This window comes from Eurosta solidaginis, chromosome 3, assembly GCF_040869045.1.
Source record: "Eurosta solidaginis isolate ZX-2024a chromosome 3, ASM4086904v1, whole genome shotgun sequence".
NCBI classification, from domain to species: Eukaryota; Metazoa; Arthropoda; class Insecta; order Diptera; family Tephritidae; genus Eurosta; species Eurosta solidaginis.
Genome location: NC_090321.1, coordinates 11,205,156 through 11,228,437, shown reverse-complemented (window position 1 = coordinate 11,228,437; position 23,282 = coordinate 11,205,156). Strand labels below are relative to the sequence as shown.

The 23,282-nt window shown below is 39.6% G+C and overlaps 2 protein-coding genes across 2 annotated transcripts in view; one reads left to right on the top strand and one right to left on the bottom strand.

Annotated features, from left to right (window-relative positions):
• ppk29 (pickpocket 29) overlaps positions 1 to 21,909 on the top strand; it is a 57,125-nt gene extending 35,216 nt beyond the window's left edge. Inside the window, exons 8-9 of the mRNA XM_067770774.1 lie at positions 16,032 to 16,150; positions 21,767 to 21,909. Of these exons, the coding sequence (XP_067626875.1) occupies positions 16,032 to 16,150; positions 21,767 to 21,861 (214 nt within the window). The 3' untranslated portion in view covers positions 21,862 to 21,909. The remainder of the gene's footprint in view (positions 1 to 16,031; positions 16,151 to 21,766) is intronic.
• On the bottom strand, positions 8,442 to 11,645 carry LOC137243257 (uncharacterized). The gene is made up of 2 exons (XM_067770759.1): positions 11,626 to 11,645; positions 8,442 to 11,562 (listed from the first exon to the last, which is right to left on the bottom strand). Exon 2 carries the CDS (start codon positions 10,959 to 10,961, stop codon positions 8,460 to 8,462), a length of 2,502 nt encoding a protein of 833 aa, XP_067626860.1. The 5' UTR covers positions 10,962 to 11,562; positions 11,626 to 11,645; the 3' UTR covers positions 8,442 to 8,459.
• Positions 21,910 to 23,282: the final 1,373 nt, after the last annotated feature.

Sequence of the window (23,282 nt, the reverse complement as noted above, 5' to 3'; positions counted from 1 at the left end):
TAGATTGTTAATTTTTTGAAAACTTCAATAAAATGTCATGGCAAACCAGAAAAGAGACCAGTTAAACCTTGTATGTGTTTTGAATATGGTTTAAGCCGAATGGATCAGTATACAATAATTGGATTTTTAGTAAATGCTTTTATATGTATGTTCTCTTCAACCAAATAAACTAATCGATGTTTTCAAAAATTTTTAATTTCACGGAGTTAATGCCCCTATTACGGTATACAACTCAACTTAGTTGGGTTGTAATTAAAACAACTCAACTCCTTTTTGGTATTACGAATTACAACTTATTTCAGTTGAAGTTGAATTGGTGTTGTCAACCTAGGAAAGTGATGATTTGTCAGATAAATGAACAGCTGATCAATTTGTGGCAGAAATTTAAGCATTTGCAAAAGTGATTTTGTTATTACAAGATATTATATGATATGAAATCTATTTTATAATGGCGAAAATGTTGGTGATTGACATGTCGCGAATACGGAAAACATTCGCGTGCTCACCCTGCAAAAATTGTTGGATTACGTGATCCATTTTCTTCATGTTGGAGTACTCTAATAATACTCCTTTGCAATGCATTTGCGGACCACCATCAGCCGATCATTGCTCGTTTTTTAACGACAGTGATCACGACACGATGACGATCGAACAGAGTTGCCAAAAATCAAAATATTGCATGCAAACCCTGCAAAAATTGTTGGATTACGTGTTCCATTTTCTTCAGGTTGGAGTACTCCAATAATACTCCGTTGCAAAGCGTTTGCGGACCACCATCAGCCGATCATTGCTCGTTTTTTAACGACCGTGATCACGACACGATGATGATCGAACAGAGTTGCCAAAAGTAAAATATTGCATACAAATAACTGATAATAAAATTTTACTATGGCAACTCTGATAAAATGCAACTGCGTACTGGTTTTACGTATACATACTAGAGTATAGAGAAATATTAGTTTCTTTATTCACGCAAATGCTAAATAACATAAGAATATTCGTGGTAAAAAATATCTTCATTTCTATTCATTTACTTTCATTTTAAATTAAATTCACTCCGATAATTCTTTCCGACACAATTCCTCTTTAGTACTTTGGCATATGATCCTCTGTGGGTGCTCCATGGAGTACTACAGTGAAAGTACTTTGGAAAGTACTCTCACGTATGTACTCTATGGAATACTCACAAACAAAGCGAGAGTGGGATCACCTACTCCTATCCTAGGACATCGCAATGTTAATTGGAGCACATTTTTTGTATGAATGCAGATTAGTTTTGGAACACTCCTATACTCCCAAAGGAGTATTCCTTACATTATTTATGGAGTACTCGCGTTTTTTGAAGGGAATAACTAATAATAAAATTTTACTTTGGCATCTCTGATAAAATGCAACAGCGCACTGGCTTTATGTATACATATTATATTAGTTTCTTTATTCACGTATGCGTATGCGTATTATATAAGTTTCTTTATTCACGCAAATGCTAAATAACATAAGAATATTCGTAGTATAAAATATAAAAGTTGTATTGCCCCTCTTCATTTACTTTCATTTTAAATTAAATTCACTTCGATAATTCTTTCCGAAACAATTCCTCTTTAGTACTTTGGCATATGATCCTCTGTGGGTGCTCCATGGAGTACTACAGTGAAAGTACTTTGGAATGTACTCTCTCGTATGTACTCTATGGAATACTCACAAACAAAGCGAGAGTGGGATCACCTACTCCTCTCCTAGGACATCGCAATGTTAATTGGAGCACATTTTTTGTATGAATACAGATTAGATTTGGAGCAGTCCTATACTCCCAAAGGAGTATTCCTTACATTATTTATAGAGTACTCGCGTTTTTGGAAGGGCATTCCAATCCCTTGAAACTACCAAGCACCAAGTAAGAAAATGTTTAAGTGACAAATGATGAGCTTCTAATGAAGTTATTTTTGCAGATTTGAAAGGAAGCATTTTGCTCATTACTAAACAAAATTAAGGACCATTTCCGCAAACGCTTTCGAGGGAAGGCTGTAACTATTTTAAAATATGCGCCACACTCAGATTCCTTGCTGATGGCAGCTATCAAAAATGCTGTGGAAATGATTTTAGTGTTGGACTGGTTTTAGATATTATTGAGCAGCATATTTGTGCGAAGTGGATTAAAACCCAAACAGCAAAAATTGTATTTTACTCTAAAACAGGATTCCCAGGAGTAGTGATTAGTATCAATGGGACTCATATTCGCATAATTTCACCTATTTTGGCTGCATCCGAACAGCCTCGTCCAACTTCGGAATGTCGCTCCATAAAGTCAAAAAGTTATTCAATGTACTCCTTCGTTTAAACGTTTTTTCTACAAATGTGTACAAAATTGTTGATTATTGTTTTATTAAAAAAGGTTAAACTACCAGCTTTAAACTTTTTTTTTTTTTTTTGGTAATGTTTTATGAGAACGTGCACCATCTAACTCTTATCAAAGGTGGTATCAAAAGACGCGTTTCGTTTTTAGGATTCGAAAGCGGAAATTAAAAATTTTATTTCTGTCGAAAAATATTTACAAAAACGCACAAAATGGTCCGAGGGTCCGAAATATGAGGCCCGATCCATAGTTTTTTTTTGCACAGAAAATCTTTCTGCGTTGGCGGCTTTTGGCCGCGATTTGTAAAAATAACCTTGGGTGGGTCCAACACCTTTCTGCATTGGTGTGTACAAAAAATTAGGCAAAATACAACAACCACATGAAAATTTGAACCGAAATGATATGACAGAAATGAAATTTTTAATTTTTGCTTTCGGATTCTAAAAACGGAGGTCGAAACGTGACTGAAAATTTTTGTTAAAAATTAGGTGGTGAACCGTCTTCTAAAACGTAACATTTTTTCAAAACAACTGCAAAATTGTATGAGGCAACTGCTAGTAATCAGTTGTAAGATTTTGAAGCCTTTGACAACTACACCAACACAAGGTTGTAATCGGTAATGCCACAAAAAGTTGTTAAGACTAGACAACTCAACAGACGTTTTTTTTTTTACAGGTTAAGTTGTAATCTGTAATACCAAATTGCGAAATTTTAACACAACCAGTTGTAAACGGTAATAGGGGCATAAGAAATTTTGGAGGGCACTGCCACGTTTACAAGCCCATAGAATTGGTCATACACTGAAAGAAATGGTGCTAGTACAATCAACAAATCGGTTCTGTTATTCTTGACTTAACGGAGATTCGGTGAAATTGATCGAATTATGGTTAATTCGACCGAGTTCTTTGTCAAGTGAACAAATTAGTTTAGTCATTTCAACAGAAGAGAAATTGCCGCTCTTAAGGCTAGGTGCACACGAGGTTACGCGTCATAGACGCTGCAGGCGAAATTTGTACGCTTTGATGCCGAACACATGTATTTGAATGGAGAGCTGCATACGAGGCGTCAGCTGCATTAAAGCGACAAAGCATGAAATTTTCGTGTAGCTAAGCATACAGCAATGTTGGTCGCTGAGCGTACGTACGCTTGAAAAAAAGGAAGAACAAGATGTTTGTTTACATTTTTTTGTATGCAAATTTGTGTAATTAGTTAAAAAATGTTACTTTAGTTAATAAAAGTGCGTGAAAGGTATATTACCAAAGCGAAAAAGAGTATTAAACACCACAACAGCTTGGTTAGACATTGTTGAAGCGTTTAAAAGGCTAAAAAGTGTTGGAAACTAGAAATCACCTTTTCTCTAGTCCGCGTTGGTTTAAAATTGCCTTTCATAATTTACAAAGGCACGGGGATGCAAACAACGTTTAATACCTATTTTTCCATTGATTTCGGGGATGGATATAGCTGAAGAAATTTTGGTAATAGTCTAGTTGAGGGGTCGACTGCTAATACGCTACAAAAAATATCGAGAGGTGTCAAAAACGCGTATTAATCTCGAGAACAATGATCCGATGGCGAAAAAGAAAAATTTTATCTCTGTCCGGAGATATTTGCAGTTGAAGTTGGTGATTTTCATGTGGTTGTTGTTGTGTTCGTACCCACAAAAAAAAATTTGCATCACCGTGGCGGTAGCCAGCGCAAAAATACTATGGATCCCACCCCCGGTTTCGGAGGTATCCACGGGTCTTTTTCCGGTTTTTCGTTAATATCTTTTGAACGAGTTAAAATTTTTATTCTCCGCCTTCGGATTATTGATACTGATATCAAGACGCGTCGTTTGACACCTCTTTCGATATTTTTGGTAGAGTATTAGCAGTCGACCCCTCAACTAGACTATTACCGAAATTTTATTTTTTATTTTTTTCAATAATTGTTTGCTCTTTTTAGCGACGCTCGAAAGTAGCTTCGTGTGCAGATCTTGAGGCGTAGAGAAATTGTAGCTATATGAAATATCTTGTACGCGTCTATGACGCGTAGCCTGACTGATTTTTCTATTAACACAACACAGCATTGTGAATGATGACAAAGTGTGATCTCTTCTGCATAAACGTCAAAATTCCAAAGTGATTAGATCACCTGATTCGTATTTGACTATCGCTGTCTCATTCTGTATCTCTTTCTATCACCCGCTGAAGATAGGCGCCGCCATATTGAACAGCCTGTCAAAACGCTGAAAAGTAGCCATATTGAACAGCCTGTCAGGCAGTTGACAGATAAGAGATCACACTTTGTCATCATTCACAATGCAACACAGGTCAACACGGCAATCAACTGTCAGTACATGACCAAATTTCAGAGAGAATTTTACGCTCACTGCGCGCTCTAATTTGTACTTATGACGATGGTGCCACTTGTTAAAAAAAAGACCAAAATAAGAAAACCATCAAACCGAAAAAACACACAAAATGGGAAAACAATAAAAAAAATAGTTTTTCTGTGATCAATAAAAACGATAAAACCCTTTTTTGAATTTAATGTGCAAAAAATTACGAGATACCGCAACACCTATTTATCGGGTACAATTTTCCAACTTCTCGTCCAAGCGAAATACAAAATTGCGCCCTCTTGTTGCAAACGTTTTGCTTGAACAAACAGGATTGTAGCGAAATAAAGTTTGATGTCGTTGGCTCAAGCCTGCGAATTTAACGCACCCAGTTGTGAACAATTGATGTTGGTTTATTAGATGGTAGGTTGGGTGGGTGGTTTATTTCTAAATCAGGTTACAGGTTAATAAAATCACATTACAAAACAAAATTATAAATTTTCTACTTACCGCTGTGTGCCTTATCCGACCGCTTGCCAACGAATGGCGGTTTTTCATATTACAAAATGGGACTTGGCAGACAGCGGCGAGTTTACATTTCAAGGTTACCAGATTATAAAATTTACTACTTAAATTATTGAACACAGGGCGTTCTGCAACATCCCCGCCCCCGTGAATCACTCTATTCACCAGACTCAACGTCCAGAACGGCCAACTTGGCTACAGCTCTTCTCTTCACCCCAGAGTTCGTTCGTACATCAACTTGGAGGACAACTCTGTCTTTCGAAGGATACAATCGCTCCACCACACCACGATACCACTCTCTTCTTGGCACATTTGGATCGCAGATGAACACTAGCGCTCCTTCTTTCAACGGTTTCGTAGACTGACACCACTTCGTTCGACGTGTTAGCGTGGGGAGATATTCCAGCACCCACCTTTTCCAGAAGTGATCTCTGAGTTGACGAGCCACGCGCCACTGTTGTCGTAGAGCCACGGGACCTGCCAATACGTTGTCCACGCTGGGCGTATGCGCAGTATTATTCGGCCCCAATAACAAGTCATTCGGCGTCAATGGCTGTTCTTGGTCTGGAGAGATGGGCAAGTGCGTTAGTGGCCGGGAGTTGACGATGTTTTCCGCCTCAACAAGGAAGCTATATAGTGTATGTTCCCGAGGTGCAACCTCTTTAAGCGTTTGATGTAGAACTCGCTTGACACACTGCACCATTCTCTCCCAAACGCCACCTTCAGCTGGGTTATACGGTGAGCTGAACACCCAATCTACACCACGTCGAGAAAGCTCGCCCTGGACACGCTGGCAATCGAATACCTCGGTGAATCTCTTGGCCTCGTTGTTCACACCAACAAAGTTTTTCCCATTGTCTGACCTCAACCTTGTAGGGACGCCCCTACGATTAATAAAATTTCTGATTGCGATGATGCAGGAGTCAGTGCTCAGATCGTGAGCTACCTCCAGATGCACAGCCCGCGTGGTTAGGCATGTGAAAAGTGCTACCCACCGCTTTTCTGTACTCCGCCTCACTGTTACGTTAAGTGGCCCGAAGTAATCCATACCAGTGTAAGTAAACGGCCTTACGTAGGGCGTAAGTCAATCCACTGGCAACGGCCCCATTAATGGCGGGACTGGTGCTGCTTTCCGTAGGCGGCAACATTTCGTAGAAGCGTTCTTAGACGCGGCACCCAGTACTCTCGGCGAATAGCGCATATGGTGGCTTCGGTATTTTGATGGCCCATGAGGATGTGATAGTGCTCCGTTATCAGTTTCGTGTACACAATTTTTTGGCGGCAATATTATACGGCGTCTAGTACATATCGGGAGCCAGCTTGCTGCATCTATACGTCCACGAACACGTAGCACACCATTCTCATCCAGATACGGCGCAACTGCACCAAAGGGCTCTGATTTAATATTTCTTTTCCATCTTGGATCTGTTGGATTTCTTCGGGGAAGCATTCATTCTGAACGATGCGGCATAGGAGAAGTTTCGCTGTTTCGAGATTGTTAGCTGTAAGACCATACGGATTCTTATTTTGGGTTCGGCGGCATATATCGACGAACAGCACAACCCAGGCGGTAGTTCGTAGTAGCCTATTGTATGAAGAGAACCGATCGAAGTCAATGAAATTTTTGCATACGATGATAAATGTATGCTGTGGGCGCAATTCTTCTTCATGAACAACATCGGCAGAGATTCCATCTTCAGTAGGCCAAGCATATTCCTCTTCGCGCAGAAATGATGGACCTTGTACCCAACGAGTCTTAGGACCAAGCGCGATATTATGATTGCCTCGAGTGGCTTCATCGGCCACGTTTTGTGCGTTGGGTATCCAGCGCCAATCGGACTCGTGAGTAGCGGCTAAGATTTCGGCGATTCTATGCTGCACGAAGGGCTTATATTTACGATGTTTGCTTCGAATCCATTTGATCACTGTTCCCGAATCACTCCAAAGAAAACGTTTGTCGATTTTGAAAGAATGTGCTTCTCGCACAGCTTGTTGAATACAGCTCCTGCAGCTCTAATCGCGGTATGGTCAAAGTTTTTAGTGGAGCGCACTTCGATTCTGCGCAGATGAATGTGACCTCTATCTCACCTCGGGCATTCGTCGCTCTCCAATACGTGACAGCAGCAAAGGCATTTTCGCTGGCGTCGACGAATACGTGTAACTGTAGAGATTTCGGCGCACCATTTCGGAAATAGAAGCGAGGACAGGCGTACTCCATTACCGCTGGCAGTAGCTTTCGCCATCTTTCCCATGATTCGGCTATGTTTGCTGGGAGTGGGTCATCCCAATGCGTTTCGTGCCTCCACACTTCTCGCATCAATAACTTTGCTCCTGTCACGAAGTTACCTAGAAATCCCAGTGGGTCGAATATGGACATAACCACACTGAGAAGTTCCCTCTTTGTATGGCACCTACCTCCGTTCACTACCGCCTCGCTTACTTTGTTAAACTTCAGTCCAAACTTAAAACAGTCCGTTGTAGAGTGCCAATGTAACCCAAGAACTCTCTCAGTCTGCAGTCCATCTTTTAATCCGATGGCCTTGTCGACGTCCATTCCACCCAATGCTGCAATCACTTCCTCCGAGTTTGACGTGAAATTACGGAGCTCAAAGCCGCCATCCTTGTGGATCTCCCTTACTTGGTTTGCAACGGTTATGGCTTCCTTTGCTGAGTCGAAACTATCTACCAAGTCGTCCACATAGTGATTTTCCAAGATCGCAGTCACGGCCCGTGACGTATAACGATTGTCATCGACGTGTTCCAACGCATTTCGCGTCTTAACATAATGAGCCGCGCAAGGGGAGCACGCAGCTCCAAACGTAATGACACACATTTCGTATATATCGGGTGGTTGGCCAGAGTCACCACTGCCCCACAGAAAGCGCTGGGCACACCTATCTTCCGGACGTATTAGTATCTGGTGAAACATTTCCTTAATGTCGCCACACAGGCCCACCGCTCGTTCACGAAAGCGGAAGAGAATCGTAGGCAAAGGCTTATACTCCTGCGGTCCCTTAAGTAAGTAGCTATTCAAGGAGATACCATTGACCTGGGCGGCGGCATCGAACACGAATCGAAGTTTTCCAGGCTTGTTCGGATTTGCTACGGCAAAATGGGGCAGGTACCAGGTACGCGGCGATGACCAGATAGATTCCGACGCAGTGAGTTTACGTGCGTAACCCTTCCCTATATAGCTATCAATGATTTCTTTATACGCTTTAGCAAACTCGGCATCGCAGTTCATTTTCCTTTCAACGCTCTTTAGCCTCTTGAGCCCCATATTGTAACTGTTCGGCAACTGAATATTATCATCCTTCCATATAAGTCCCGTCTGATATCTTCGTCCAACACGACAAGTTGTCGACTCCAAAATAGATCGTGCGCGGATGTCGGCGTCGCTTTCGATTGGTGGCGATGGTCTAACGCCAAAACTTTCGGTCTCGAAAAATCGGCAACCATGTTATTAAGCACTTCATCTGGGTTACATTTCAAAAAAAGACATGTAGCTATCGAAGGACGGGATTTGCTGACAGGACCAAACACTACGCAACCCAGTTCTGTTTTGGCTGCAAACGGACCGTGTTTCCTCATCGTGATGATTTTTGAACCTTTGCCCAAGTGGCAGTTATCAATACCGATGAGAAGTCGAGGTGTGGCTCCTGAGTGCGGCTGCTCTGGCATTTGACTTGCTTCCTTTTCGTCCATTTCAAGGTCACTCCAACTAAGGCTTTGTGTTGGCAGCTTTAGATTACGTACGGCATGGACCTGTCGCAGCTTGTGTTTTTTGTTCATACCAGCACCGCTTATTTGTAATTCGACTAAGGTGGCGGGCTCTTGAACCGAATGCCCCCCAAACCATTGAACGTTCAGACTGTACGACCGTCCTACTAGGTTTAACTCCTTTACGAGGCTGTCTTCCATCATCGTTATAGATGAACCTTCATCTAGTAAGGCATATGTATCCACGCGACGTTGCTTTCCATACAGTGTGCCAGGGAGAATGCGGTAGAGTAACTTAACCTTCGGCGAGTTGGTAGAACAGCTTAAAACGGTCGCTCCCTTATCGCTAAGCGGCTGCTGCCGAGCATTGTTTAGTGGAGAAGTAGATCTGGACGTAACAAGGGAGGCGCTTCGTGACGACGATGTTGATGGAGCTGGCGGACGCTCTGACCGAGACTCATGAAGTAATTTATGATGTGCTCTACTGCATCCATCGATGTCGCAAACCTTTCGCCTTCTGCAATTGCTGGTGATGTGACCCCCATTTAGGCAGGCAAAACATAATCGTCGAGATTTAACTAGGGTCCATCGATCGGCTACCGTGGCTCCAGTTAGGCGTTTGCACTCTGATGGCTTGTGTTGACCTTGGCAAATAGGACAACTTCGCAGAGTAGTATCATCTACATGGAGGACTGTACGGCGTTTAGGTTCACGAGCAGCGAGTTGGCAGTCATCACTGATGGTGCATACGACATTGGCGATAGAGGTGAGCCAGTCGCTAAAATGTAATATTGTGGGTCGAGCGGGCATGGTGGCTGCATGCCGACCCCACTCAATGCGTTTGCTCATGGGTAACTTTGCGATAAGTTCATCTAGTAACATAGGGCTGGCAATATGATGCTCGGCACCGGCAGATTCCAAAAGTGCGCAGATGTTTTTCACCTTCATTGCAAACGATATAACTTTCCCTAACATACTCTCAGAGATTGGTGCTATCTCTTTAACCTGCGCTAACTGACTACGAACCAGTTGTTCTGGTCGTTCAAATCTAAACTTCAACTGTTCTAGAATGCAATTTACATTGTTAGGGTGGATGAGTAGTGACTTGACCGTTTCACGTGCATCACCCTTAAGGCACCTTTGGAGACGCTGGTTATTTTCGAAGTTGCTATATCTGTATGTCGCCGTCGACTCTACGAAAGATGCATAAAACATAGGCCAGTCCTCAGCCCTACCGCTAAACTCAGGCAAATCTAACAATTTTTTGGGAGGGTTCGAATTATAGGGTACATACTGTACGTTATTGCAAGCCCCACTGACTTGAGGCGTCGACGTCGGAGCGGCTGACGACTGAGCTGAAAATAAATTATTTGAATGTATCGCGGAGGTATAGCGCAAATCATAAGGTGTTGCATTGGGTTGACACAAATTGTATACATTTCTAGAATTGGGCGGAGGTACACAAGGGGCTTCGATAAATGGCGTAGAGGCATTCGACTGTGTGTTAGTTGGCATTGGCGACGGCTCAATCCGCGTCTGCGTTGACTGTGGTAGCACTGGAGGTGCTTGCGTTGACTGCGGCAGCATTAGCTGCGACTGCACGACGACGCTGCTGGCATAGGTAACAGCAGAACTACCGTTATGCAATCCCGTTGACCGAAAGGAATAGTTCTGGGACTCCCGTTCTTGTAACTGTACCTGAGTGGCTTTCAGATGGAGCTCCAACATGGCTATACGTTTTTCCATCTCGTCGTAGTTATGATCACCGTGGTTACTTTGGGCATGGCTTGGCGTCGGCGAAGTACCCGTAGTTATAACCGTTTGGCTGGCTGAGGCAATTGGGGCTCCATCATGGATGTGTACTGGTTCGGTTACCGCGGACTTACTAGGGGCACTGTATACCTGTGTTTCTGAACGTGTCCTTGTGGCAGATTCAGGTATGCTGGACGGCGTTTCCGTTATTGGGGATAATGTGGCGTTCTTATCCATGTTGTTACTACTATTCATAAGGCGAGCACTTCTACGTGGCGGTGTGTGCAACATATGTAGCAGGTGTATTGAAGCAGTTAATACAGAAGCGTAGCTATTAAATTACATATATGTATAGAGGCAGACCCGTGGCTTAGCTACGCAGATTCGTGGCTCTAAATTTATTAATTACCAGAATCTTTGTTTGATATATACGGCACAATTAGCAACGTATTTACTGGTTTGTGGCGGCGATGTTGGGAAATATTGGCAGAAATATGCATACATACATTTACCTTGCGTTGCGAAGTGGTGCTACGACTTTGCTAGCGCTGCGACGTTCCTGGCTGAGACGGCGACGTTGACGTGGCGTTGTAGTGGCTTTCACGGTGGTGTGTTACTGGCGTTAAAATGGCAAACAATTACAACATTGATATCCACCTGTTGGACATTTAAACGGAGAACGTTTTTTTGCAATAAAAATGATCGCTGCTGTTATTGGCGAAGTATTACGGGCATGGCGTTGCTGATGTGACGGGCGCAGTAAGCGCAGCCCATTTGGTCAACAGCGAAATAAAGTTTGATGTCGTTGGCTCAGGCCTGCGAATTTAACGCACCCAGTTGTGAACAATTGATGTTGGTTTATTAGATGGTACGTTGGGTGGGTGGTTTATTTCTAAATCAGGTTACAGGTTAATAAAATCACATTACAAAACAAAATGACAAATTTTCTACTTACCGCTGTGTGCCTTATCCGACTGCTTGCCAACGAATGGCGGTTTTTCATATTACAAAATGGGACTTGGCAGACAGCGGCGAGTTTACATTTCAAGGTTACCAGATTATAAAATTTACTACTAAAATTATTGAACACAGGGTGTTCTGCAACAAGGATTTTTCCAAAGTTAGTAACATTTTGTTCGTTTTTATGAATTTTCACTCACGCGAACGAATCTAATAAGATAATAAAAAAACATCCTTTTTTAATGTTGATGTTTCCGACAAAATAAAAATTTGAGTTGTTTTGTAATCGTTTCAACTTAAAGTGTTACGAAAATTAAACTTGCCGAATTACATGTAAAGTTACTCCAGTGGTGAATTACCTTCCTGCGAGTTGATTATTTACTTTTCTATAACTTACCAGTCTTTTTAAAATGTTACCTCAAACAATTATACTACATGTTTTGTTCGAAACGATCAAGTGTGGCAACTACATGCGAGAGAAGAAGTTGAGAATGAGCTGAGCTGCAACTGAAAGAATTGAGAATCAGTTTTGTGACTACTATTTTCAGTTCTATATTAATATCGTCGCTGCGCTAACGATAACAGTTAAGTGTTTTTTTTTTTCAAATTTTTTTATTGCATATTTTATTATCACTATATAAAGCCCACATTTCTGCATATGCCGTTTTTTTATATCTCTTTTGGTTTAGAAGTGATCCAAAACATCTATGTTCTAACATTACTAGAAGTACTCCGAAAAACGGTTATGTACTTACTTGCTTTTAATTTTTTTTAATCACTGGCGAAAGTGCTTTGATGTAAAAAATAATTACAAACCATCTCGCTTCCCAAGGCAGCCGGGTCTATGAACCGGAGCGACTTGAGATTTTCCCGACCAAGGGCTGTCATTTCAGTGTAACCCCATTTAAGTTGTTGCATCCCTCCCACAAATTGTCATCCTCCCAGCAGATCCCTGCAGCGGGACTGCGCCATATTCTCCTGCACCGGGAGGGTATCGAACCCAATCTGGGACCTGTACCTGACCCCGCTCCAGAGAAATGGTTTCGCTGTGTTTACCGGAAAAGAATTTTTTAGGACGGTTGTGTCAGTGTGTCAGCTGCAAAGGATGGTTGCATCGGACGAGAAGTTCTGGGTTATACCCCAAAACCCGAAGTCCTCGTAACTTTTTTTTTGTGGCTTCTTGCTGTTTACGCCCAAGGGCGTCCCGTAGTCTGCACTTTAGCGCACCCATTACCTTCTAGCTGCCACGCTACTCAGTAAGCCACAACAACTACCCGCTGCTGCTCGGGGCCCATGGCGCCACCAGCTCATATGGCCGCTCCTATTCATAACTACAATCTCCGTAGTAGAATCGGTAGCAATGCCGAGCATCAGCACCCGCCCCCTCTTCTTTTCCTCCTCTTTCCGGCACTAGAACTCGAGTAGGTCAGGGAAACAGACTCTTAGTCCCTACCACCTTTTGCACCAACAAAGAATGTATATGTTTGCGACATATGACCAATGTAGCTCCTGCCTTGACGGTGCCACTTTCCTAGATGTTCTGTTTTCAGTGACGACAACCCTCCGACGGGTTTCATCGCGCCATGCTGCCAGGCCGCAAACCCAACTACACCGGGTACTCAAATGCTTACCCAGGGACGTGCAGTCCTAGGGCCACAACAGCAATTACGTACTGGCCTCCCTCAACTCATACGTGGTCACCTATCACTTACCCCCAGAGTGCCGACGTCTCCCCCGTTGCACTTCAGAATTCTGCAGTTAAACTGTAATGGGTTAACTGGAAATATCAAATCTGTACTGCAGACCTGCTCTGGACATAACGTCCGCGAGAGCGGAAATGGAGGCGGTCTCGCGTTTATCACCCACCACTCAGTGCAATATAATATATTTGATCCCGACATCGGCATCACGCTACCGACTGCCTTACACCCTAAAGTCTTGGGTGTGACGTTCGATCAGGATCTACATTTTGGGGAGCATGCAACCGCAACTGTACCGAAAATCCAGAGCCGTTATAAAATCCTCAAATTTCTTGCCGGCAGTACTTGGGGTAAAGACAAAGAAACGCTCATTACTACTTACGAAGCAATTGGTCGGCCGATTGCATGCTAGGCCAAGCCTAAAGGTTACTCACTGGAAGAAAATACATGCCTGCCAAAATACGGCCCTCGGAACTGCTACGGGCTGTCTTCTTAAGTCCCCAGAACACTACGTACACAATGAGGCGAGAATACTCCCCATTAGGGAGGAAATGAAATGCTAAACAAACAGTTTCTGTTGAATACCCAGAAAACTGGGCATCCCAACAGACATCTGATTGATGAAGCTACACCTCCCAGGGGGTTGAGGGTTCATCTTCGTAAGCATTATGAGGAAATACGGCAAAAATTTCATACATTTCCCTACCGTCAAAAGCAAATTTGAATAATGTTTGAAAACAGCTATGTATGTGCTATAAAACGGCGCAAAAATTTTCAAGTCGTAATGGGTTAAAAAACATGATTTTTTCCTTCACACATCAATAACATACTTTCCATAAAATATTTCAAAAATACGACATTTGCAAAATTTTGTAAACGGACGCCAGAAATAAGTTTTTCTGCTCTCCTGAAAAGTTACTGTTACAGTTACACATAACTGTTTTTGTGAGCGCAGCGACGATATGTACAAATGTATATGTAGCAAGCATGCGTATTTATTAGGGCGGGTCCATTTAAAAATCGCTCATTGCTCTGTGAAAATCGTATTCTAGGGATCAAAATAAGAAACTTTGCCGAAGGAACCATACCTCTAAAACGAATTCTGATGTTCCCCCCCCTTTGGGTCGAACTTTTGGGTAGGGGCAATTTCAATTCTACCTGCTGTGTCTTGTGGTGGCTTAAAAAAAACAACACAAGCAATTTTACGATCTGCAATTGTGTCACAGTGAAACCTTCATTTTTCAAAACGGTTGAATAAAAAACCCACACAACTATGTTTACGACATGCAAATGCATCACAGTGATGCCTTGGCTTTAAAAGGGGTTTGTAAAAACGCTAATTTCTAATAATTTTTTTTAATTTCTTTTCTATTACTAAGTTAAATTCATTTTTTCATTTACATATTCTGACTAAATAAATTTCTAAAGAGAAAAATAAACTCCAAAAAAAAAAAACATAGGCATTTCAAAGTGGGATTTTTCAAAATTTGCCCCTACGACCCAGGTATGGTTCCTTCGGCAAAGTTTCTTATTTTGATCCCTAGAATATTATTTTCACAGAGCAATGGGCGATTTTTTTACCTCCCCACAAATCGACCCAGCCTAGTATTTATGTATTCACATATTTACGTATTTATATGGCGGCCGCCGTGGTGTGATGGTAGCGTGCTCCGCCTACCACACCGAAGACCCTGGGTTCACACCCCGGGAAAAGCAACATCAAAATTTTAGAAACAAGCTTTTTCAATTAGAAGAAAAATTTTCTAAGCGGAATCGCCTCTCGGCAGTGTTCGGCAAGCACTTCGAGTGTATTTCTGCCATGAAATGCTCTCAGTGAAAACTCATATGCCTTGCAGATGACGTTCGGAGTCGGCATAAAACAAGTAGGTCGCGTCCCGCCAATTTGTAGAAAAATTAAAAAGGAGCACGACGCAAATTGGAAGAGAAGTTCGGCCAAAAACCTCTTCGGTTATCGCGTCTTACATTTATTTATTTATATGGGAACATAGGTATTTTCATACAAAGCTGTCGCAACAACTTTTTTTGTTCATTTGACGACTAAAACGATCAATTACGAATCAACGATTTGTGCGCAGTTGATTCAACATCTTGTTGCGATGGATAAAAATTGACAGAAATTTCGGTTGAATTGACCCGTATTTAGGTTGATATTACCAGTCTTTTTTTTCAGTGTATACATTTTTGTAATTCCTCGATATATACATATGGGGAATTCTTTGTCAAATCAGCCACCCCCTGCCCATTTCAATTTTGGAAAAAAACACACGAAAAAATTCATCAAGAATTGTATTTTTTTATGCCGTTAGGTGTTTTTTAAAAATAAAGTTTTTTAACCTGAAAAAAAATGTCTAAAGTGAGGCATCTCGCAAAAAAGTGTCATTTTTTGGTCAAAAATGATCGACAAAAATATAATTCCTCAATAATAATGACCAAATTACTTATTAGAAATATTGTGGGGTCGCTAAACAAGAATCAGACGTCAAATTTCAAATTCAAGATGGCGCCCAACATAGAGAATTTAATAGAAATGAGCGGGGGTGGCGGATTTGACAAAGAATTCCTCACATATATTTTTTTTTTGTACTTGTAACTTAATGGTGTACTTTTAAATTTTCCACTATGAACTAATATTCTTCAAATTTTAAAACTCCAAATTATCGAAATAATTTCTTTATTCTAGGTCTAATGAAATTATAAAAACGTCATATTCCGAGTTCACTGAAGTTGAGATCAAGGTGCAAAATACACCTTCACTTCGATGTGTTAGAAGCGTTACGCAAACACAGTTAGATTTAATTGGTAAGTAATAAAGTATAAGGGGATATATTCAGTACGTGTGAGTTTTGATAACTCGGTTAAATATTGGTCCTTCCTCTATGATACAAGAAGAAAAGTAATCATGCCTATTACGATATCCGCCGAATGTCTTTCGAGGGGAGTGCGGATCGATTCGTGACTAAATAGTTGCGGAATTAAATTTTTCCTGAATCTATTTAAATTTTTATTATTATTTTTTTTTTATTTCAATTTAATGACTAAGAATTTCTTTTTTTTGTATAAAAATTTTCTTTTATTTGAGGAAACATTTTTCTTCAATTTTTTCAATTATTTACATGCACGCGTTAGCTCAGTGAATAAGAGCACTCGACTGTAAAGTTGCGGTCCTCGACTAGAAATGCACGGCCGAGACAGTTACACAATTAAATTTTTTAATTTTGTTACACAATTTTTATGAAAATTATTCCTATAACCAAGGAAAAAAATATCTTAGTTTTTGAGAAAACTACTTGTCTAAATTAAGAGAAGCGTTTCTATGGCACAAAATCAATAAATCAATTTACTCACTTGCGAAAACGAGACCAATGTTATGCCCAAAATAAGTGAGGAGGCATGTTATTGTTAATTTTGAAAATTTTGTTGCTTTGATTTTTTATCTCATAAAAATAAAGCGTAAAAAGATTTGCGTGCTCTTCAGGCAAATGGTTTTTATTGGTAAGAGCCGTCACTCGATACTTTTCTCAGTGAAGTTTTGCGGTGTAGTAACATAATTTATTAATTAAATTAATGCAATCATAAAAATAAACACAAAAATGTAAAGAAGGCGTTTTTACATTACATTACATATTTTACAAACAAAAACCTTAAGAAAACAACGAGTAATTTGCCAAGGTATCGAGCATGATACAAAAAATGGAGGTAGTTCCATTTAGTGTGACGTTAGCAAAGAGGATAAATATAATAAGAGACGTCACTCGTTACTTTGCGTAATGTTATTCGTTAGGGTACTCCCCATTTCGTGGGGTATTTGTGTTTATTTTTCCAACTTTATTTACTTAATTAATTCTCTTTCCAAAAATAACATTTGCATAAGGTGCCTACGCGGCATGGATAAATGCGAGACAATTAAAAATGTGCCTCACAGAAAACATTAGACATCAATTTTTATGATTTCCAGCGAGTTACTCGCCACCCGTAGCAGACCGGTGGCTCTTATTTATTTATCCTCTTTGACGTTAGGTACTTGACTTTTGCGGGGACAATGACAATTTCACCAAAAAGAAGCTATCAGATTGAAGAATGATTACGAATTTTTTTAATTTTGATGGATTTTATATTAACGACTACGGCTAAATTACTTTCATAGTTATTTTAAATATAAAAGAAAAAAATCAGCCGCATGCGTTGGAAATATTTTGAAACGAAATATCAGACTAGAAAACAAGGTTTTTAATAAGTTTTTCGAGCTCCCGAAAATTGCTGGTAGAAGAAACATGGGTCGAATTATTATTATTATTACTAAAGCTGGATTCATTGGTGCCGTATGTCGTATCGATGTATCCGTATCCCTAACGTAATCAGCTGTTTATCGTTACGATGGTAAACCAAAAACCAATTGGTTGGCTACGATACGGTTACGACCTTAGCGGCACCAATAATCGATTGCATTGATTCTCATAAGGTTGGTCGAATCAGCTGTTAAAAGGTTACCGATAAAGCACCAATGTCTCCAGCTTAAGTCTGGAAGCACTGCGACCTTTGTGTAGATCTATTGTGGGTCGAAGTATACAAAGCAAGGGAATATAGCCTTCGAAGTGTCCGTAAGTTTGCTCAGAATATGTTGACAAAACATACACGTTTGTCAATTGATTGCCCAAAGGAGGTCCTTATAAACCGACACCGCAATTTCTAAAGAGTTTAGCATACTTAAACACAATTTTTATGAAATTGAATGGTGATAAATTGGCTACAAGTACACGTTTTTTATTTATTGTATAATTCAAGCGTAGCTCTTAAAGAAGGAATTGTTAAACCATTTCTTAGGGAGAACATTGCCCTGTAGTTCTGCAGGTTAGCCACTAGGTATTAGTTCTTTTGCCCGTTGTACCAGGGTAGTGATGGACGATATGGCTATTTTGAGCTATCAGTGAAAATAGATATGGCTATTTTTGAATCACGGCTATTTTTTATAGCTATAGCGATCGCTTTATTTTAACAAGCGATTCTATACAGAAGATATGATGGGCGATACAGCGATTTTGAGCTATCAGTGAATATAGATATGGCTATTTTTTTACAGCTATGGCGATCGCTTTAATTTATCTTTGATAAGCGAATCTGCAATTATTTGTATACTTGGATATAAAAATTGAATGTTTAAGTTTGTTTACCGGAGTAGATTGAATGTTATACATTCATTTAATTTAGTATACAGAATATATGAACCAAAATTGGAATAAAAAGACGAAAATATGTACCTTTTATAGTAAACTGATGTAATGTGAAATTCTAATATGTTCAGTCTCGTATTACACTCAATGAGATGAACATAGCTTAAATAGATGTCTATGCATATTTGTTTTATAAATTTTGCTAATTGAAAATGCTTTGATTTTTAAACGTAAGATGAATCAACCCGAAATAAATCTGTATATGTAACACCATAAAAACATGATTTATTTACTATATTATACTACACCGATGTATTCAGAAATACTCCGTATGAATTTATTCTGAAAGTTGTATTCGGCTGCATAATATTTGTATAGTAAAGTGAATCAATTTTTAATGAAAAATACAGAGGAAAAATATATCAAATTCTTCAAACTATTATAAAAATATTCTTTAGCAGAAAATTAGCCACCCACTTCAGTGCCCTAGAAATTAGCCGGAGAATTCAACCACATACAAACCATATGACAAAGCTTGACTTGCATTCTCCCAAAAAACTTAAATTTTGAGTTAATCTGTTTACAATAAGACGAGTAATATATGTTTCTATAATTCTTTTATTTTATAAAACTGTTAACGGCTATAGCCTAGAAGTATTAACTTATGAATAACACATGCATTAGTTCCATGTCCGAATCAGTTTTAGCAAGCGAAAAAATGTTATTGTTTCTTTGTTTAGGCCAACGTCCCATCTTATTTCTATACCCTCCTGTGTTTGCGATCCTTTTAAATTTTTATCGTATTCTGTTTCTAGGCGCACAAGTGGACCAAAAACTATCTCGTATTGATAACCATCTTCATAACGCAATAGCACTTGGGATGGTTCAGTGTCTATACCTGGCTTCTCTAAATCCTGAAATGTTGCATCGATATTTTCCTTCCATAATTCCTATAATTTGTGTATTTGTGCTGCTGATATTTGTCGTGCACGCCACTGCTCTTGTTCGGTAGGCACCTTAACCAACCACGGCAAAAACGAACGATCAGTTATAACTGGCTTCCATTGTTCTTGATCCCAATTCATATATGTATATTACGTACGCCACACGAGTAAAATTTTAGTACTGTTTCTCGAAGTGGACCTTCAGAATGTAGGGTGACTTCCCTATGTTTAGCCCTCACCGAAAGTTTAACAATTTGGGATCCGGATGTGCTTCCACGCCCATTGCAAAACCATTTTTTGCAATTATTGCACATCACTTCGTCATCAAAATTGTTGTTGCACAAGTTTGCTTTGTTCCGTTCGCCGTCTCCACAATTTCTCTGCACAAAAAGCATACTTTTTTCGCCCTTATTTACCACTATCTGTTGACGAGAAATTTTTTTCGTTGTGCAGTTCTTAAGACAACTATCCCCATTTTTCGATAATAGCTGGCAAATTTTTGTAAAAGTATATTTTTCCAATTTTCGGGAAAATTATTCCTTTTTGTCGCCAATAAACTTTTTTACTCAGTCGGAAATAGAGTTGGGTCGTTTCGTTCTGAACTTGTTCAATTGACCGGGTCTCTCAACTGAACAAGTGAACTAGATCTTCGATTTCGGTTCTTTTAGTTCATTTGTTCTTTTAGTTCGTTTTATCTAATGTTATTCTTTCTCTCTTCCCGTTCGCGAACACTGTAAATTCATACATACATACGCAGAAATTCACAGTGAGCACGAATGTCGATAATGCCACTTGCACTAAAGATATGTGTGGTCATCTTTGTGTGTGGCACTGCTACAACAATATATGTATGGACGATTTATGAACAAATGCTTTGTAAGAAACTAATTATTACATTTATTAAACTTGAAAAGTTCATATTTACAATTTGTGTCTGTACTCTTTCAATTTCCTGGATCTTCCGAAATTTGTAACTTTTTTTGAAGTTAATTATACATCTATATTAACTTATTTATTCATTACTCATTTAAATATACCTACACAAAGCATTTCTGCATACACACTCCCATCTATACTTGTTGGCTTTTTTCGCGGGTGAGAGCAGCAGTGATCAAATTTGCTTGAAAAAAAAGAACAGATGAACAAAAAGAACAACTTGTTCGTTCATCAGAAAAAGAACTAAAGATTCGAATATCTGAAATGAACGAAAAAGCACAACTCTAGTCGGAAAGCAAAACACACAGATGAGAAGTGATGAACGATATTTCACTATCGATGATTGCATCCCCGCTATCAATATTAGTATTAGAATTTCATGCTAAAGGAAAATCGCCAATCGCTATAATCGCTATTGGCGATATTCTGCCAGAGGTGATTGCCATTCAAAAGAATCGAATGAAGGAAAATCGCCAATCACTGATATTTTTGGATTGCAATAGCTATAGCTATTAGCGATTTGTCAATAGCGGCGATGCAATCACCAATAGCGAAATATCGTTCCATCACTATACCAGGGTCACCTTCGGGCAATCACCACCTATACATATTCTGAGCCGTTTTAGCATTGACATGGATGTGGCATCCCTCAAACGTAACAAATTAAACACCTACCACTAACTGCAGACTTTGGAGGTAGACTCTTTCTCAACATGCCTTGAGAAATATCCACTGCAAGGGCATGATAATAGGGCCATGCTAGAACAACAGGATTTGTCGTGTAGTTTTTTCTATCTAGGGGTCAAGCTGCCATAAAGATACATATGAGTCATTAACCAATGTATGAGTCGTTATCCACTATTTTTCAATAAAAATGCATGTTTTACTGTATTCTCAATCGATATTTATGCACATAAATCGTGCTAAGCATATTATTATTGTCTCAGATGACCATTGCGTTTTCATCCTGAAGGAAATTTCGCGAACAACCACAATTTCTCCTTAAACAGTAACGGTATGGCAACGCTTTTAGCAAAACAACAAACACTATGAAACTTTAAAGATCCCCAAATACGTCAAACAATTTTGAATGGAACTACCTTCTTTTTTATACCATGGTATGGAGTGACGTCTCTTACTTCTGGTTTAGTTACAATTTGTTGAAAAAAAAAATACAGTAAAGGTATTCCTGTTTTGTGGCTGATGTCGTTGATCAATTAGCACCCCCTCCCATGATTATACCTGTTTGACTTGAGCCTGGGACCTTCAGTGTGGTAGGCAAGACAAGCACTTTACAAAAATTTCGGATTAATACTTTTTGGAAATTTCAGATTAATACTTCTATATGCGCCTTTTTTTCTTTTCAGTATCCGCGGGAGGTGTCTTAGGATTATTCGCAGGAACTTCTATGCTCAGTGCCATCGAAATATTATATTTTTCTCTTAAGAATTTAATTCATTGAAAACAATATTGTTAAAGCCTTTCAGAAATATATCTTCAAATTAAATGTGCTGACCAATAACGCCAATAGATTTATGAGAAATACTATGTAAGAATAAATAAATATCGGAGTAAGATATAATAATTCGATATAGAACATACCGCGTGACAAATTTCTTTTCACTTACCATTTAGCACCGCTAAGAAATATGTAATGTTCTGTATTGTAGCAATCATAGAACCGAGTTCCCATTTCTCTTGCTTAATCTTTTTATCATATCGTGGTACACATATTAAACTTTGAATGAACATTAATAGAAACGCGTCCCGTACCTTCGCTAAAGCGCCAAATACACGACACCATTGTACAGGTTTACAAGTATGATATGTATGAGAAGGAAACAATTTCTTTCCCTTTCTAACACACGGCAGTTTGACACTTCGGTCAGTGTCAAACTAGCGTGGAACCCAGTGGAACCTGCGTGGAACATGAGTTTTGACACTGAACGAAGTGTCAAAATTACCGGAGTTGCTTCGTCGAAAGCGACACAGGGAAGCAAAAAAGGGATCGGAATATAAGATATGGGTTGCTGTGATGGTAAATTTTTTTGATCGAATTTAGTAGGAAATTTTAAGTGCACCCATATGGGTCCTTCAGAAAATTATAAAAGAGTTCAGTTGGGGTATCTGAGGGCGCGTAGTTATTTCAGTATTAAGAATACAAACACGGGAGTTAAGTTTTTCTACCCGTTCAAAAGTTCTCCGCGAAAAACAGTTTGAAACCGAGCTCGACTGCAATAACCCGTCCAAAAAAGCGGAAAGAAAAATGAATAGACGCGTTTTGTCCTGTTGTCAATAGTCCGAAGAGAAAAAGTATTCGAATTATTGGAAGCGAGGCAAAAACGCGTCTATTAATACCTCCCCCGACGCTTTTGGTCGTGTTTTAGCAATCGTCCCCGGTAATAAAGTATCACAATTTGTTAATTAAAATTGTCCAAAATATATGGTTATTAAAGAGAGATGTAATTAAGTGCTCGTTTGAAAGTAAATAAGTATATTTCTTTGTAATATAAGAAAAAAAAATTTAAGCAGTTTTCGATAGCAGCTACTAAACTTTTTTTGGTCCTAAGAAGTACAACAGTGCCAAATAGCATCCACAAAAAAAACGAACAAGAACAAGCATTTTATCAGGTGAGCGTGGCTGTGTATGTGCGTGCTGCTACATATCCTACTTGTAGACCTGTACAATGCACGACACGAACATTTCCGCGAACATTCCGCAATCTTATTCGCAGCTTTGGCCATACACCATACGAACTTTTAGCCGAACATTAGTTCTCTTTCAGACAGCGGTGAATACGGACAACAATTGTGCTGCAGCAATATTGCTCGCTGTGGCAATTAAGCGTAAAAAAAAGTGAGAAGATCGCAAAATTTATACAT

Coding starts and splice junctions, on each gene's coding strand:
- LOC137243257 (XM_067770759.1), bottom strand. CDS start 10,961: ATGTTGCACACACCGCCACGTAGAAGTGCTCGCCTTATGAATAGTAGT.